At 57.1% G+C, this 18371-nt stretch overlaps 1 protein-coding gene across 1 annotated transcript; it reads right to left on the bottom strand.

Moving 5' to 3' along the window:
* Positions 1-509: 509 nt before the first annotated feature.
* On the bottom strand, positions 510-18165 carry COPE (coat protein complex I subunit epsilon). Its single transcript, XM_007461112.1, has 11 exons — positions 18040-18165; positions 12080-12142; positions 10069-10169; positions 6828-6980; positions 6732-6768; positions 5242-5276; positions 4656-4737; positions 3350-3505; positions 2005-2073; positions 856-930; positions 510-705 (listed from the first exon to the last, which is right to left on the bottom strand). Exons 1-11 carry the CDS (start codon positions 18163-18165, stop codon positions 658-660), a joined length of 945 nt encoding a protein of 314 aa, XP_007461174.1. The 3' UTR covers positions 510-657.
* Between the last annotated feature and the right edge of the window lie 206 nt (positions 18166-18371).

Here is an 18371-nt window from a genome sequence, read left to right on the forward strand (position 1 = left end):
GCAGGGAGCTCTGTGCTTTGGCCACAGCAGCGCTCCGGCACCCACAGCCCTGACCACAGTGGGTCTGTCTCGGCTCATGACTCACCACAGGGAAGCAAGGAGCAGGGTTCTGGGCAGCTGATGTTTACTCCTGTGAGGACCCGGTACACACCCTCCCCACTTGGCTGAGCCTGAGTGCTTCTGGCACCCTCACCACCTGCAGACCACCCAGGGGTCCTGCGTTTAAATCCTGGTGCCCCTTGTGATGGCTGTGACTTCTCTATGCTGCAGTTTCCCTGGATGCCAACTGGGCTTGGGGGACATGGCTGTGCAACCTGCAGCTCAGCAACATGAGGTGGCTGTTTGAGGGCAGGGGAGTCTGTACGGCTGCTGCTCACAGACCCTGGTCACCAGGGCCCCATCCCAGCAACAGCCCTGGGTGATGGTGCCCAGGCCCCTCCCATCTGAGCCTTTGTTCCCACATGCTCCCCTCAAAATGACCAGAGCAAACATGGATCCGGTGGGGATACCTGGAGTGGAGACATTTATTGACAAAAGGAGGGGCGGGGCTGGGCTTCCAGCCTCTGCTTCTGGCCAAACGGCAAGTGCCCGGTGGAGAGGGCAGCACAGCCCTGGCCTTGTATCCCCACAGCTCCGGAAACCCGTCTGGGGCCGGTCTCAGGCGCTGGGGGCGTAGTGCAGCACCAGCCGGTCAAAGTCGTTTTCCTTCAACGTGAATAGGGGGCGGGGAAGGGGGATGGGGGTGGGCAGAGAGAGAAAGGGGAGAACTTGTGAGCCATGCCCCGAGTTCTGCGCTTTGCCTGGCAGAGCCTGGGGGGTCTAGGGCTCAGAGATGGGCCGCCTGCACAGGCTCACCTTGGCCTGGTACTCCTTGATGAAGGGGTGGGACCTGTGGGCGTCCTTCAGCTGGGACAGGTAGCGGTTTGTCACCTGTGGGGGAGGCAAGGTTAGCTAAATATGGGGACTCCATGGTGGCTCTGACCTGCAGGGTAGGGAGTGGGGTGAAACAAGGGCCACCTGGGCCAGACCCAGGCAAGAGCCCTGGTTTCCCCACATTTTCTCCAACACACCCTGCCGCCCCAGAACCATGCTGAATTAGAGAGGACCCTGGCGGGTGGGGAGCACCACCTGGCACAGAGCCTGCACTTGGCACATGGGTGAAGCATGTACCAGGTTCAGGGATGTGGGCTGGGCAGCGACCCAGGCCATGGGAGAGGCAAGGGGCCAGGAGTGGAAGGCAGGTCAGGGAGCACGGGGCTAGAAAAGGAGATGGATTTGTTCTGGGCACATCGTATGGAGACACTTCAGAGGTGGGCCCTCGCCTCCAGCCTTGCCCTAACCGCCAGGCTCAGCCCTGACCATGTGGGGCTAGGGGCGTCTGTCTGGCTCTGTTTCTCCAAAACTGATAGTCTGGGGATGTCTCTGCGGTGAGTGGGAGAGTCGTCCTATCTGTCCTGCACCACCCCAGCCCTGAGGCTGTCTGGGGGGCTCTTCTTCGAGAAACTGGTGACAGACCATCATGAAGCCCTGAGGCAGGCCCCTGGCCGGCTGGGCAAAGTACCTAAATGGGGCAGTGCCCCAGCGTCCTCCTCCCCGCCCTCAGACAAGGTAGGCTCAGCAGGATTGCTCCCCTGAGCCCTGTTTCTCTGTCCTGGTGTCCGCCCCCAATCCTGAGGTGGCACAGGCCGAGTCCCAGCCTGGGAGCCCAGAGCCTCAGCCCACTTGTCTGCAGGATCCACAGAGCAGCTGACCTGCAGCCCCGACCAGGGTGGGGACCCTGGGAGAGTACTTGCAATGCCAGCTTCCTGGGGCCGATCTCAGCTGCACCCACTCGTGGGGAACAGGTTTTTGCCCCAAGGCCAGGCCAACCTTGAAGGTCAGACCCTGAGGCCCCAAGCTCCCTCTAGAGCCGGGGCCACACCAGAGACCCCTGCCCACCCCAGGCTGGCACCGTGAGGGCCGGAAAACACTCCTGCACCTGGCTGAGGGTGGGGAGGGTCCTACCTCGGGAGGCTTGCCCAGGTGCTGGGACAGGACGATGAGGTTGATCAGCGTCTCAGGGTGGCCGCTGTCCTGGCAACACAAGGGGACACCAGACAGGCAGGGTCAGCTCCTCCAGGCCCCCATCTCAAGCAGGGCTGGGATTGCAAGACCCAGCACGCCCCCACCACTGGCCGCTCCGCAGGACAGTGACCTCAGGGCCCTCCCTTCTGCCTCCCCACACCGGCTGCTTTCCCAGTGGGCGTGTTGCTTCATGTGCAGACCAGTCTGACACAGAGCCCCCTTGCTTGTCGCAATTTGGGAGGGGCGTTTTTATCACAAATCTCAAAGTAATGGAGTCCAGACCAAGGCGGCCTCAACCTATCACAGCCCAGCTAGCTGCTCCTCCTGCTGCAATGATGAGGCCTGAGACCGTGGGACAGACCCCTCCTGCCCTGCCTGCTCCCCAGGGGCATTGGCAGGAAGCTGCGGGAAATTACCAGAAACTCCAAGGGGGTGACCTCACCCCACCCGCCCATATTGGGCTCTGAGGCACAGGGAACTCTGGGAATCAGCTCGGCCGCTGCCTTGGCCAGGAACCCCAGCCAGAGCCCCTGGCTGGGGCGAGGCAGGGACATGCCGCTCAGGATGCAGGGCACCACAGGCTCGAGGGGCTGCAGGGACCCAGGCCTCCTGCACAGATTTGGCTCCACCCCATGCTGCCCTTCTTTGCAGAGACCCGCATTCTCCCCACCAGCACGGGGCACTCTCATAGGCGAGGCAGCTCCACACGGGCAGCCTGACGACGCCAGGCAGCAGGAGCACCCGACTGACTCCCCTCAGCCTGGCCCCACTCGGCCAACAACCTTCCGACGATAGCTCGGCCCCTCGCAGAGACGAGCATGGAGAAAGCTTCCCACTGGTGTCAGTGTCTCATTATATCAAACAATGTTTCAGATGGCAGCCGTGAGAAGACAACTGCAGCAGCCCTGAGGGCAGCGCTTCAGGCCCTCTGCTCGACAAGGATGGGCAGAGGCGACACATCCTGTTGGCAGCCTGCTCTCCCCTCGGCAGCAAACGGGAGCTGTCTCTCCCAAGCACAGACCCAGGTGAGGGATCACCACAAGGCCCCTGGCCAGGCAGCCAAGGTGTCAGTGAAGAGGAGACAGAGCGTGGGTCTGCTCAGCTCAGGCCGACGGGGGCCCAGGCTGACGGGATCCTCGCATTTCCAAGAGAAGTTAGAATCAGGATTGTCGCTTGCAATCCCAAGTTTTAACTGATATGGCATTAAAATCCCCACATGGCCACAAGGCAGGCCATGGGGTCTGTGGCACACCTGTTTCTGGGCTGGGGCTGCACCTGCCCATACCTTGTCCAGCGCCTCCTGCAGCACACCCTCCGCGGCCTCCCACCGGCCCTGGGCCATGTGGCAGGCTGCCTGCCCATTGAGCAGCAGCAGGGTGGACGAACACTTGTCAGCCATCTCCTGGAAGATGTAGTAGGCGTCCTGCAGCTTCTCACCACCCTGCGGGGACAGCTGACATCACCGCTTTGTCACCCTGCTGCCCGGCCCTACCCTGCCTGCTCCCTCCTGGAGGGATCCCAGCACTTTGTGGAGACAATCCCAGTGCAGCCGGCCCACGGCAGGCAGTCTTTGGACACCGCCCCCTTCCCCGAAGAGACCCCTGTGCAGCTAGTGCTGTGAAGGGGCCGAAGCGGTACGCAGACCCCCTCAAACCCGGCTCCCCAAGCCCTATGTTTATAGACTCGAAAGCCTCGGCTTCAAGAGGGAGAATCAGTGCGTGGGCAGCTGGGTCAGGGTCTGAGCTGGGACCACTGGGACACATGGCCCATCGGGGTGGCCTCTGCTCCAGCAGCCGTGACCCTGACCGCCCGAGTTCTGAATAGAAGGTTCTGTCCGCCTGGTAAAGACACAGCGCCGCACCTGCAGGGGAACCTGAGACCAAGACGTGCTTGTGAAAGACTGCTAGGCTATAGGAGAGAGCTTTTCGGGTTCGTCCCAATAAACTGAATGGATACTGTGGGGTGAGGCCTCAGGCCTGCAAAAGGATGTACAGATGCACACAGACGAGGAGCACAATTTAAAAGGCCCGTACAAAGGAGTGACTCAGAGAAAGGAAGCCAAATGTCCAAATCCAGAAATGGGGCTGCTGCCAGGAGAAGGGCGCCCAGGCACGTGGGGGTGGGGGGCTGGGCTCCAGGGGGGAAAGCGTGAGGGGGATACGGGCACCAACCCTGTGCTGGGAGCCCGGAGAGCAAGCTGAGCAGCAGCCAAGAGCAGGGCCAGACCTCAGAGGAGGGTGCGCTGCCAGCTGGCTGGCTCCGTGCACCCGGGCTGGGGGGTGGGAGGGGGTGCATGCAGGCAGAGGTATGCCGAGTCCGGTTCCATAAACCCCCAGTTTGTTCACTCTGGCTCTGGCCAAGCCTCTTGGCTGCAAGAAGCCAGAAGGAGTCAAGCCCGAGAGAGGGGGAAAACGTGCTGGGGCACCTCCAGGGGACTAGCCCCCAAGAAAGCAGGAGGTCCAGTGCGTCTGTGGAACCCCACCTGCACCTTCCCCACAGGAGCAGCCAGCGCTGCACACAGGGGGTCGCCGCCACCTCCTGGCTCCCGGGTACTCCTGTCTCTCATGCCCGCACACAAGCCGGGTACTCACCACAGCCAAGCTGACCCAGGCGGTGGCCAGCTGGGTGAGGGTGGCATCCTCGTCCTGGTCCTGCATTTTCTTCAGCTCCTTCCTGGGGGCAGAGGAGAGAGGCAGGAGGCGCCCGGTAGCTGAGTGGCCAGTCACTGTGCCCCACCCCAGCCCGAGTTCCTTGCTCACGAGGCCCCCAGGACCTCAGGCCCTGGCCTGGCCACCCCCCATCCACGGCTGCACACGCCTCTGCGTGCTTGCAAAGCCCACCCCAACCCTGCAAGATGGGCCCTGCTGCCTGCCTCACAGAAGGAAACTGAGGCACAGACAGTGACGCCCCTTGTCCCAGGCAACACCCTGCAGAGACGAGCAGGTAAACAATAGTGCAGTCACCCCAATGGACTAGAATGAAATAAGTGGAGAAACATTCGTGTCACTGATAATCAGAGCCAGGGGGAGGGCTCTGGGTGGTCCCCATGCCGCGTGCACCCTTGAAGACAGTGGCCTGGCTGCTGGAGAACACAGGGTCCCAACGTGGCCTGGCCGTTGCTAGGATACCCCCGATGCACAGGCCACAGCCCAGCAGCCCCGGGGGGGAGGAGCTTACCGGGCGAGGTCCAGGCGGTCTAGCTTCAGCAGATCCTACATTCAGCATCCTCATGCCTGGGGCTCCAATTCCTGGTTTTAGACTTCCCCAGCACCTATGTTCTTACTCTCAAACCTGGGCTAATACATTCCCTATCTCTGCTTGGAGAGATAATCTAAATGAGATTCTTCTATGTGGATATTCTGCTAACATTCTTCTTGAGTTGGTTTCTTAGACTGATGACTGTCTTCAACTCTAACTTTAGACTCTAGTCTCTGTTCGCTAGTCTAGGATAACCAATTGCTGGACACTTCTATCCCTGATTCAACTTCGCACAGTCCTTATATCTCTGCCAGGCTTCTCATCCCAGGAGAGCCAAAGCTCTGGCTTTCTCAGTGTACTACTGAATTGGGATTGGGAGTCAGTGAACTCCCACCCCACTTTATCCTCCACCAGGAGCTCACTCTGTATAAGCACCACCTTCCAGAAACCTCCCCGTGAGTGCTCAGGCCACCAGCCCCACCTTACAGAGGGGAACACTGAGGCTGACTGTCAGCCCAGCAGGGCCAAACTCAGACCTGGGCGCTGCTCACTGGGCTCAGCACCCCATCACTTCCCAGGCCCTGCACTCCCGCCTGTCTCTGCTGAGTGTGCTTGGGCCGGGAGCTCCCATGGGGTCCCCAGGCCTGTGGCCCGCTCCCTGCCCACCCCGTGGCTGGCCATCCCATCTGTACCCCCCTCTCCTTTCCAGAGTCCCAGATGAAGTGCTGCAGGGGAACACCTGCTCCGTGCTTTCAGCACCCACACCCACAGCCCCTTGCCTCGAGCCCAGACAGCTGTGACCACTGATCACTGATGTGGCCACTTGTTCCTGAGTTTTCCCGCCAGAATGTGACCCAGCACTCAGACCAGCCCGAGGAGAAGCATGAGAAACATTCGTGGGGTGCACTGCCTCACCAGCCGTGTAACATGCCTATTGCAAACCCTTCTCTGGATCAGGTGGGACATAAACGGATATGAAGGAACACGTGGTGACCAACTAACCAAGGGAAGGCAGAAACCAGAGCGCTCATGGGGGAGAATGGCTGCACCCTGCAGGGCTGGAGCCCTGGCTGCAGGGAGACGGACACAGCACAGCCCAGAGCCACCTCCTGCGGTGGGGGTGGAGCAGACTGCAGGGCGCTCCAGTGCCCAGGCCCAGAATGCCCTGAGGGCCGGTCTCAGAGGAGGGTCCGTGGGGCCCAGGGAGGACATGGAAATCCAGGGCCCAGGGCAGAGAAACACAAGGCTTCATGGGAGAAGGGAGGGTGCAGAAATCTCAGGCAGAGACAAAGGTGCTTTCTGCTCTGCTCCTGGGAACAGAGGGTTTTCAGCCCCGGGTGATGTGTCCTCAGAGCAATGGCCCAGCCATGCGGAAAAGTGTGTCTCCTGGACGGAGAACAAGAGCTGCAGCCTAAATGGGAGGCCCATGCCCCATCCCAGCCCCTCTCTTTCAGAGCAGCCCCCCTTGCCGTTCCTATGACGATGGCTGATGAGGCCCTGAGCTGCCTGGACACCAGAGGAGCCACTCACGCTGGCCGTTCCCCCAGTACAGAACAGCCACTCACCACTCCAGGCTATCCCCTTGGTGCAGGGTGCGCAGGGCTGCATCCGGGTTCTGGTTGTGGAAGTAGATGGAGGCAGCCATGAGCAGGAAGGTGGTGTTGGTCACGTCCACGGTCCGGCTCATCTCCCGGTCCAGCTCGGCCACGATCCCATCCCTGCGAGATGCAGCTGCTCAGAGCCCGAGGCAGGGGCGGGAGGCGGCCTCTCCCCCGTGGGAACAGACAGGCCCTGAGAGGGTGAGTCAGGCCCCACGGGGCACAAAGCAGCAGAGGGCAGGATAGGCCCAGCTGTCTCTGCCAAGCCCCACTAGGTGTGAGTCTCGCCACCTCACCACCAGGCACTCCTCACCCCTCACATAAACAGGGAAACCAAGGCCAGGAGAAGTGGGGCTGGGTGCTCCAGGCCCGATGGGGAATGTGGGGCAGGAAGGGCTATGCCTGGCTCTGCCCACGAAGCAGCATAAATGACCATCCAGGTCTCGAGCTCCACTGGCCCTCAGTGCTCGGGGGCTGAGGTGTCCACGCCGCCCCACATGCACAGGGACAGGCTAGCTCAATGGGGACACCTCCACAGGGACATGAGGCCACACAGGTGAACCTCACACTGGTGACGTCACCAGCTTCCCGAGGAGGCCAGTGGTCTCAGCAGAGGGTCCTGATCTACCTCGGTCAGCGTCAGGCCTGGGTCATGAGGGCAGCTGTGCAGGACGACACCCCACTGACAGGGTGGCTGCCCCCGGTTCCCGAGCTTGGTGTGCAGGCTGCTCCCGGCAAGTGGACATCATGCGCGATTGGGGGCTGGGAGCCGGCAGCAGGCTGGAGTTCAGGCTTGCCCGAGGACCAGAGGGACGCCCTCACCCGCCACAGGACACCAGAGCCTAGGTCTACTTAACTGAAACGAGGAGCTGCAACTCCTTGTTTCAAAGGGCTGCTGAGCGGTTAATGAGAGAAGGGAGGCAAGGGCCCGGCCCTGTGTCACTGCTGGACAACTGCTGTGGCTTGGGACACAGAGTCTCAACAAGCGCATACGTTTCATGCGGGTTGCTGGGGGCTGGTGGCCAAGTGCCTGTGTACCTGAGAGCCCCTGGAGGGCAGGGAGGTGCCTATTACTCCCTCTGTGCCCACCAGAGAGTGCCTGACGGACAAATGACTTCAAATCTGAGTCTCTTCCCCACTCTGCACAGAAGGACTGTGCTCAGGGATCACACAGGGTTGGCGTGAGGAGTCCCAAGGCCACGTCCCAAAGCTTCCTGCCTGGTTCCTGGCACACAGGCTGTGAACACGGTGCCTGCTCTTGTCCTTGTAACATCAGTGCTGTACGTTGTACTGGAACACGTTGTGGTTACCCTTACAGGCTCCAGCACTTTCTCCACCACCTGCTCACTGGGCAGTTTGTATGGGGTGTTCGTTTGTACTGCCAGGATGGATGCACCAAGAGCCGCTCTGCTTTCCCGAGCACCTGCTCCACACCGTGGGCTTCCTGCAGGTTCTTTTCTGTAGTGCTCACAGCAGCCCTGGGGCTCCTTCCTCTTCCGAAAGGAGAATGGGGTTTGTCACCCCAGCTAGAGACGTGCACAGAGAGGGTGAAGGGATGGCCTCAGGAGGCTGCCTTAGTGTCCTGGGGTTGCTGTCACAAAGCCCACGAACCAGGGAGGGGATCAAAACAACACGGGTTTATTCTCTCCCAGTTCTGGAGGCCAGCAGTCTAAAATCAAAGTGCTGGCGGGATTGGTTCCTTCCTCCAAGGGAAGATCCATCCTGGTCCTTTCTCCTGGAGCTGCGGCAGTCCTTGGCTTGTGTCTCTTTCACCCCAATCTCTGCCTCCATCTTCACGTGGCCTCCGCATCTGTGTCTTCTCTTCCATCTCTTATGAAGATACCAGTCACCGGATTTAGGGCCCACCTTATATCCAACATGATCTCAAGATCCTTAACCACTTACATCTGCAAAGACCCCCATTTCCAATGAGGTCAGGTTCACAGGTTCTGGGGGTCAGGACATGGACATGTCTTTTGGGAGTCCCCATTCAGCTGCCACTGCTTAAGCCTCTTTGAGTAAATCCTTCAAGTGTCTGTGGACGAAGGAGCCTGATCACAGAAGGTGGAGCACAGGGCGCTGCCCTCCATGAGGAAGGAGCAGAGGTGGGGGTCACAGGAGACAGTCATACCCACACTTGGGACTCACAGATGGCTGCAGCAGCCTCCGAGGAAAGCGTACTGTCAACAAGGTCATGACCACATCCTGGTCTATTAAGTTCCACAGGGCAGAGATCGGGGGGAGGGCCCCTCTGTGAGGCGTCACAGTGCTGTGAGGGGCGGCCTGGGTGGTGGAAGAGCCCTGGGGCTGGGACAGGTAGGCGGGAATCGGCTCACAGAAGAGAGTGGCTCCCTGTCGTGGGCTGTACTGCCCCAGCCTTCCATCCCAGCCGCCCTCTGGGGAGTGTTTTACCTCCAAAATCTCAGGGGGCCTCACGACCAGCCCATTCCGAGGGATGGGGGAAACCGAGGTGCAGAGGGACCATGGGGCCTGCTGCATCAGGCTGGTGCTCCATGCACAGGTGAGGCAGGGCCACACGGCCCCCACCTGCAGAGGCCGAGTTCACGTGCACCTGGGCGAGCAGCCCAGCCAGCAAGGAACAGCCCACGCACCTGCCTGTGCAGGAACCACCTGAGGCCAGCAGGGCTGGACCGTGAGCTGTCTCAGAACCCAACGGAGCAGCAGGTAACAGGCGGGCCTGGTCCTGGGATGCTCAGCACTTCCAGGTCCCCATAGCCCAGACCACCCCATCTCTCCTGGCCATCGCCTGAGGGAGTTGGATGACTGCTGGTCTGTGGCACAGGTGGTCACACCCAGCTCAGGGTGAAGACTTGCTGTCCCCTCCCACCCTCCATCTGGGCAAAGATGAACGACGCGTGGTGTGGCTGCCATTCCCTCCCCTGCACAGTGGGTGAGCAGCAATGGCTGGAAGACTGGCTGTAGGGTCCCCACCCTTATGTACCAGGGGAGGTCCTCCTGGCAAGAATGAGGCCCTCACAGTCCCTAGGTATCTGTACACAAGTCCTCATCTCTGATCCCCAGCCCCCCGCCCCCTTTGAAGCGGGGTCCATCACAGCCTCCCACTGTGCAAGTGAGGGAAACTGAAGCTCAGAGAGGTGAGAGGGCAGAGGAGGGATGCCAGCTAGACATCCTCTGCCCACCCAGGCCCATCCACCGTGCCCCAGGCCTGCCCCCGACTCAATCTCACCGCCGGCTGTCGCTAGCCAGGTACTCAGCAAACATGCGCACAGCCTGGAGCTCTGGGGCCGAGGAGGGCTTGATCTCATCCAGGACCACGCCGTACTTCCTCTGTGGGCAAGACAAGCAGGCTGTCAGCTCCGCCCGAACTCCCTGTGGGGCTTATATGTTCTCAGACCCCAGGAACATACAAGGGCTTCTTGGCTTTAGCACTGCCCTGGTGGAGCCCCAATACCAGGGGCCGGGGCCCACCACTCCCAGGGACCCCCTCAGCCCACAGGTGCCATCCCCACTGGAGTGCGCTGTGGAAGCCAGCACAGTATCACTCGTTAGCTGTCGTGCCAGGCTGCCCACTGCTCTAGCTGGAGACCCTGGCAGCTCACTGTTCAGCCCCTGGTGGTGAAGTGACGGGATGAGGGCCCCGCCAGCTCTGGGGGTGGGGTGCAGTGGTGTCACCAGGGGCAGGGGGTCTGGGCACTGGCTTCTATTGAGCAGAACATGCACCCCACCGTCAGACACCCAGCAGGGAGGTCACTGCAGGGAGGGGAACTGGAATCAGGGACCCATTTTTCACTATCTTTCTTTCTAGGTAGTTTCAGTATTTTCGTTGCCACCGACACATATTCATCTTTTAAAGATATATATACACACACGAATATATGAACACATCCAAGGAGATTCTGGGGCGCACCGGGGCACCCTACTCTGCTGGGGACCACAAACACTGTCTGGGCCCCAGCTTCACCCTGGAGGTTGGTGGGGGGAGGGTGGTGAGGGGGGCTTGGTCCACAAGGTGGAAGTTCCATCAGGCTCCAGAACACTCCATAGAGGGAAAGATGCAAACAGACCTGGGAAGCCACCCGAGGCCTGATGTGAGGTGAGGGCATCTGTGGAGCCATGTACCCACAACAGAGCAGTCTATGGCTGTGGCTGTGGGACGAGGTTGGCGGAAGGCTGGTGTGTCTGGGGTGGGAACAGGGCGGGGCACAAGTCAATCCTGTCTGCAGAGTCCAGATTGTTTTTAGAACAGAAGAATGCAGTCTTACTGCATTATCAGGGTAATGCTGCTTTTTAAAAACCCTAGTGTCTGTGGAAGCAACCTAAATGTCCATCAACAAAGGAATGGATAAAAAAGATGTGGTACATATATACAATGGAATATTACTCAGCCATAAAAAAGAACAAAATAATGCCATTTGCAGCAACGTGAATGGACCTAGAGATTCTCAAACTGAGTGAAGTAAGAAAAAGAAAAATATCGTAAGATATCGCTTATACGTGGAATCTAAAAAAAGACTACAAATGAACTTACCTACAAAACTGAAGTACAATTACAGATGTAGAAAATAAACTTATGGTTACCAGGGTGGGGTAAGGGGTCTGGGGGGAGGGATAAATTGGAAGATTGGGATTGACACATACATACTACTGTATACAAAATAGATAACTAATTAGAACCTACTGTACGGCACAGGGAACTCTACTCAATACTCTGTAATGGCCTATATGGGAAAAGAATCCAAAACAAAAAGGGGATATATGTATTTGTATAACATATTCACTTTGCTGTACACCTGAAACTAACACAACATTATAAATCAATTATACCCCAAATAAAAGAAAAAAAAAAAAACCTAGTGTCTAAACTGTGAGCTTTGGTTAATAACAGTATCAATATCACTGCATTGATTGTAACAAAAGCACCCTGCCAACCCATAATGTTAATAAGAGAAAATGCCTGTGTGTGTGGGGTGGGCATTTGGAATTCTCTTTGCCATCTGCTCAGTTATTCTGTAAACCCAGAACTGTACTGAACAAGTGGAATCTATCGATTAAGTATAAAAAGAAAAGCAAGAAATCCCAACACTGGCCCTCTGGCCTGGTGCTCCAGGGCCTCAGGGACACTGCCACCTTCGTGTGGTGGCCATACCAGCTGCTCGTGGTCCCCGCCCCTGCCGACACTCTGTTCCTTACTCTCCTTCCCCAGGGTGTTGGCAGCCATGGTCAAGGGCCACACTCACCTGTGCCAGGTATGCTCTGTACAGGAAGACATCCCTTTCCACATCTCTCTCCAGGCTTGACGGCTGTGGAAAAGCAGGTCAGAACTCTTGGGGGCTACGTGCCCAACAGGCCCTCAGAGGCCACAAGTGAGCAGCTTTCTCAGTGGAGGCTGGGTCACAGTCCCGGCCCTGGCTCTCAGCTGCCTATGACCTTAGGCAGCAGGAGAGCAGCCTCCACTGAGGGCACACAGTGTGCCAGGCACCTCATTCTGTGCCACCCTGACATCTCCCTGGGAAAGGAGGTTCGACCGTCACCCCCATCCATCCAGGTGAGGGATGGGGGCACCAAAAGTGCTGAAACTGCTCCAGCCACACAGCAGGGGCCGGGGCAGAGTCCACGCTTCTGACCACTGGACACATGGCTGCTTGTGTCAAGGTGGAAGGACCCCAGGGTGCAGTGGATCAAAACAGAAGCTGCTCAACAGTATGGGTGGTCTGAGGACAGCAAGGGGTGGGGGTGGGGTAGGTATGGGAACGCCCTGATGCCCAAGTTTGTACAAGTCGAGCAAAAAGGCCTGGGAGGATTCCTATCCAGACATGAATGGTGGATACTGGAGAAGGGATGGGACCCAGCGGGAGACGTGCGAAAGGGACTTACTTTCTGTAACGAATACTTCCATGCCTCTTGTCCCTGTCCTGCTTTTGTTTTAAAACGTTCTTTAAACGTGACAAACAGGAGAGATGAAAGTCTGCCTCACTCAGAGGACCTTTCTGGGAGAGCTCAGCTTGGCTGCCCCAGCATAGCGATGTCTGGGTCTAGCCAGGCTGGGTGAGACCTTGGGGACCACCCTATACTCGGGGACGAGGCCCACGGGCCACACTCCCTCAGCCCAGCCACCACACAGAACTCAGAAGCAGGTGTGAGGTGACCTCCTACAGGGTTCACTGTAGGACTGCGAGGGAGGCCCCCACGAGGCTACGGGCAGGCGAGGGACCTTTCCTCGGGAGAGCAGCTTTGGACCATGCCCCAGGGTGCTGGCTGACTTCCTGTAGGCCCTGTGGCACCTGGGGTGGCACAGAGCAACTCAGCCCAGAGGGCATGTGGGTGCTGGGACAGGCCACCTGGGGGCTGGGAGAGGAAAGTGACATGGGGGAAGGGGGCCCGGCCACCTTGGAGTCACTACTCCAACAACCTCTAAACCACAGGGCCTGAGGAAAAGCACAGAGAGAATGAACAGCCTGTCCAGCTGCCAGAGCACAGGGACAAATGTTCTGGAGCCCCGCCGGTGGGAGCATGCCAGGACTGCTCTCCCCCCGAGGCTGAGAACCAGACTCCTAGTCCCCAGGACTTCTTCCCAGCCTGAGGGGGGAGGGCACTGAACGTGTCCTCCTCCCAGGCCAAGGGAGACTGTGAACAAGAAGCCTGGCTCCTGGCCCCAGCCAGACTCAGGCCAACTTTGCCTGGGGGTCCCAGCAGCTTGCTCTGGCCTTGGTGGCCAGGCTGGGGATCCGGCCATGATTTGGAACACGGTGTCCTCTATATAAGTGACTCTGAAATGACCCTCAGAGGTGACACTGGTGAGGACAACCCACCTGGGGTCCCCATACCACCCTCAGTAAAAAAAGAGACAAATGTTGGCTGTTGGTATCTTTGAAGCAGGGACACAGTGGGATGCCTTGTGGGGGACCAGGGTCCCAGAGGCAACTCTGAGCCTCAACTGCCCCCTCTGTAAAACAGGCACCACCACTGACCCTGCAGGACTGCCAAGGGGGGGTCACCAAGACCCCACACACAGACGCTCAGGACCCTCTCAATCAGCCAAAGAGAGAAGAGCTTCTGGGAGGTGTAAGAACAAGGACAGATGTACAGACCAGGGAACACCAGGGACTGTGATGCATGCCACCAGGTGAGTGGTCTGGTCCCCAGTCCTGACAGCTCATCAGAATCACCTGGGAGCTCAGAAACCAGAAAAGCCAGGAGGCTTACGCCCACCAACGACGTCCAACCCCAGGGTGGCCTCAAACTGCCTTCAAACAGCTCAGAGGTGCAGCCAGACCTGAGAGCAAGGGGTACTGTAAAGGGAAGTCGGTGATGGGGTTTGGCAAGGGGGATCACGTTCCCTCCCCTTACTGGCCATCAATGTCCCCTGACCACACTCGACGGTCAGCTCCTGGAGGCTTTCTTAGCTGCTTCGTCCCTAACACCTGTGCAGTGCCTGCCATCTTGTGGGCACTTGCGAGATGTCTGACAGGTAGGGAAACAAACATCATCATGGTGCCAGCACTGAGACACACCAGGTGTTCTACCTGGCGCCACCTCTGGTGGTGCCTGAGGTTGCTGGGGCTGCTATAACTAACCACCAGCTGGGCTGGGGGGGTGTGCTTAAAGAAACAGAAACATATTCTCTCATGGTTCTGGAGGCCAGAAGTCCGAGATCAGGGTGTCGGCAGAGCCGTGCGCCTTCCATAGGCTCTCTGGTAGGATCCTTCTTTGCCTTGTCCAGTTTCTGGTGGCTCCAGGTAGTCCTTGGCTTGTGGCTGCCTCACCCCTACCTCTGCCTCCATCTTTTCTGTCTGCCTCAAGCCTCTCTCTTAGAAGGACACCAGTCATTGGATTTAGGGTCTATCCCAGCTGATCTTGTCTAGAGATCCTTCACTGAATTACAGCTGCAAAGACTCTTTTCCAAATAAGTCACATTCACAGGTCCCGGGTGAACATATCTTTTCAGGGACACTATTCAACCCAGTACAGGCTGCCTAAGAAGGTTTAGGTGGCCTATGGACCAGAATTAAATCACGTCAAATGGCTCAGCAGGGATAGGACTCCCACTCTTCTGGATGCGTCAGGTAGAATCTCTTGGTTTGGTGCCGGTGCATCTTTACCATGTTGCTAAAGAGGGTGTAGCTTCCCCAGCTCAGAGGTTGGGCCGCAGTGTGCCTCCAGCAAGAGTGACTGCTGCAGGTTTCCCTGGTGGCGCAGTGGTCAAGAACCTGCCTGCCAATGGAGGGGACACGGGTTGAAGCCCTGGTCCGGGAAGATACCACATGCTGTGAAGCAACTAAGCCTGTGCGCCACAACTACTGAGCCTGCACTCTAGAGCCCACATGCCACAACTACTGAAGCCCACGAACTTAGAGCCTGTGCTCCTCAACAAGAGAAGCCACCGCAATGAGAAGCCCATGCACCACAACGAAGAGTAGCCCCCGCTCACCACAACTAGAGAAAGCCTGCGTGCAGCAACGAAGACCCAACGCAGCCAAAGATAAATATAAATAAAAATAAATAAATTTTAAAAAAAAGAGTGACTGTTGGGACTTCCCTGGGGTTAAAAATCCGCCTGCCAATGCAGGGGACATGGGGTTCGCTCCCTGGTCCGGGAAGATCCTACATGCTGCAGAGCAACTAAGTCCGCGAGCCACAACTACTGAAGCCTGTGTGCCTAGAGCCTGTGCTCTGCAACAAGAGAAGCCACCGCAATGAGAAGCCCGCGCACCGCAACGAAGACCCAACACAGCCAATAAATAAATAAATAAATAAATAAATAAATAAAGAGTGCTGATCTGATTTCCTTTGTTTTCCATCACTCTCTACATACAGCAGGTCACGCTGATTCCTTCACCAGGGAGGTAAAGTTTGCATATTATGACACAATAAGACTGAAAGAACACATTGCTGTAATGTAAGCAGAACAGACACACAACAGAAGACAGATGGCAGATCATGAGTATAACGCTGAACCTCACAGGGACCCTACTGAGATGAATGTCATCGTTCCCATTTGACAGGAAGGGAAAGTGAGGCTCAGAGAGGTGCAGTGACTCAGCCCTGGCTGCAGAGAGAACACAGAAGAGACAGAATCTGAGCCCAGGTCTGTCTCAATCTTCTCATGGTCTACACTACCCCAGCAAGGAGGCATGTAACAACCATGGCGCCAAACGGACAAGGTCCCCCAGAGATGTCCATACCAGTCCCTGGGGACTGTGAACAGTCCCATCACAAAAGGGACTTCACAGGTGTGATTAAGATTATGGACCCTAAAAATGGAGACACTATGCTGGGTTATCTGAGAGGATCCAGTCTAATCACGGAAACCCTTAAAAGCAGAGGACTTTTAGACAAAAGAAATGAAGGAGAAGGGGAAATTCGAGAGACTCCAAGTGAGAACCCTGTGGCTGGTTCTGAGATGGAAGGGTGATATGCGGGGTTGAGGACTGGAGAGAAGCCTCCAGAAGCCTCCAGGAGCTAAGGGTGGCCCCTGGCCAAGAGGTAGCAACTTGAACAAGTTAGGAAGCTGCTTCTTCCCCAGAACCTCCAAAAAAGGACATAGTTGGGCCAACACCTTGATTTTAGCTTGGTGAGAGCGGTGTTGGACTTCTGACCTATAGAAGCTGCGAGATAATAAACGTGTGCTGCCTTACTTAAGCTGTTGTTTGGTAATTTGTCACAGTGGCAATGGAAAACGAATACAGTCATGCAAATGTTATTTCAACGATTCCTAATCGCTTACTGAAGTCTGTTTGAGGTTTCACCTCCCATTATGCAGATGACACTCAGGGACATGGGGTTCACTGCCAAAGGCCAGAAGGGAAAGCAAGCCTTCTCTACTTCAGAATCCAAATTCCTCCCAACCCTCTGGCTGCCTCTGGGAAGATGTCTGCAACTCCCTTGTGTGGTGCTCCGATGGCCTCCCACACCTTCGGAATAAAATCCAAACCCCTGCTGTGGCCCTTCAGGCCCTGCCCCTCACTCTGCCCACCTCGCTCTTCATCTCCCCCACTGTGCTCGCCTCACTCCTGCCACACCACCCTCGTATGCCTTGACTAAATGGAGCTCACTGCTAGCACCTTTGCAGCAACTTATGGGGTTAGAGCCTTCTCAAGGTTTGGTCTCAGGTTAAAATGGCAGGCAGAGAGACCTGATCTGACCACTCCCACGTGAGGCAGCCCCCACCCCCATTTCTGATCAGCACTTTTTTTTTATCTCCCCTCTCCCCTAGAGGACTCAAGCTGAAACTATGTATTCTCTTGCTTTGTTACTTGTTTACTCTCTTCAGGACACTACACCATGAGGGCAGGCAAAGACCCTGTCATGTTCACTGCTCTTAAAAATTCTCCAATGGCTCACTCTCAAAGTGACAGCACCATCCACGTGCCTCCCCAAATGGTGCTTCTCGTGGGCCCTGCTGCCCCCTCTCCTGTCACCCACTCACTGCCTGGTTGCCTGGGCCCTGCCTTGAAGGGCTATATTTTCTAGCTCTCAAACAGCCAGGCTCACTCCCACCACTCTCCGTCGCACCATCTCCTGACACCTTGTTTATTTACTCGTTTACTGTCTGTCTCCCTTGGGAGCTGAGGCTTCCAAGAGAGCTGGGAGTTTTGTCTATTTTGTCACTGCTTTGAGCCCAGCACTAATATCCTGCCTGGCCCATACAGATGCTCAATGAACAATGGGTGAATGAATGAATGAGCAAGTCTGGGGAGAAATAACCTCGTTAGTGGGGCAGGGTAACGAGCGAGAAGTCATTTCTCTCTTGAGCCTCCCTTTTCTCACCTGTAAAATGAGGATAAACAACAGTCCCTACTTCACGGGTATTGAGGGCATGGCGGCACAGTGTGGGTGCTCAACAGATGCAAACTACTATTGATGTTGCTGTCTTTATTATTACTACTGTAGCGTAGTATCATTGCCATTGTCATTACTACTATAGCGGTATGAACACCTCTCTTACTCAAATGCCTCCCAAGGCTCAGTCTGAAAGAGCGCTCAGAGTGAGAAGTATCGATAAAGTGTTACTGCTTTGAGTTTGGTCATAGGACAAGGATAATTCTTCACCGCGCTCTGAAGAGATGTGGCGGGGGGCGGGGATGAAACGGCGCGAGGTGAAGAGGGAGGGTTTTTAAAACCAGAGCGCGACCCGCAGCCACCAGGAAGCGTCTTCCGCCTCCGCCCCCAAGGTCCCCCAGCCCCGCAGCCGCCGCACCTTCACCCGCTGCGCCTCGTTGATGCACTGCTGGTAGCTGCCAATGTAGAAGGCATTCTTCACGTCGAACAGCTCGTCCACCTCCCCGGAGCCTCCAGAGGCTGAGCAAGGAACCGGAGGCGCCATGTTGCTGCCCGCTCACCCGCTACTCCCACTGAGAGACACGTCGGCCGGAAGGAGGGAGTCACCGCTGGGCACGCCGGGAAATGTAGTTTACTCGTTCATCCCTAGAGATGAGCCAATGGGAGACTCAAACGGGAGTCAAAGGGGCGGGAGACGCAAGTGCGTCTCGCAGGGCATCTGTAATTCGATTCGATCCTGAGAGCCAACGG

The sequence above is a fragment of the Lipotes vexillifer genome, unplaced genomic scaffold, assembly GCF_000442215.2.
Source record: "Lipotes vexillifer unplaced genomic scaffold, Lipotes_vexillifer_v1.1 scaffold469, whole genome shotgun sequence".
Taxonomy (NCBI): Eukaryota; Metazoa; Chordata; class Mammalia; order Artiodactyla; family Lipotidae; genus Lipotes; species Lipotes vexillifer.

Coding starts and splice junctions, on each gene's coding strand:
- COPE (XM_007461112.1), bottom strand. CDS start 18,165: ATGGCGCCTCCGGTTCCTTGCTCAGCCTCTGGAGGCTCCGGGGAGGTG. Junction 10,170..12,079: donor ACAGAGCATACCTGGCACAG/GTGAGTGTGGCC, acceptor TCTTGCCCACAG/AGGAAGTACGGCGTGGTCCT. Junction 2,074..3,349: donor TGCAGGAGGCGCTGGACAAG/GTATGGGCAGGT, acceptor TTGTGTTGCCAG/GACAGCGGCCACCCTGAGAC.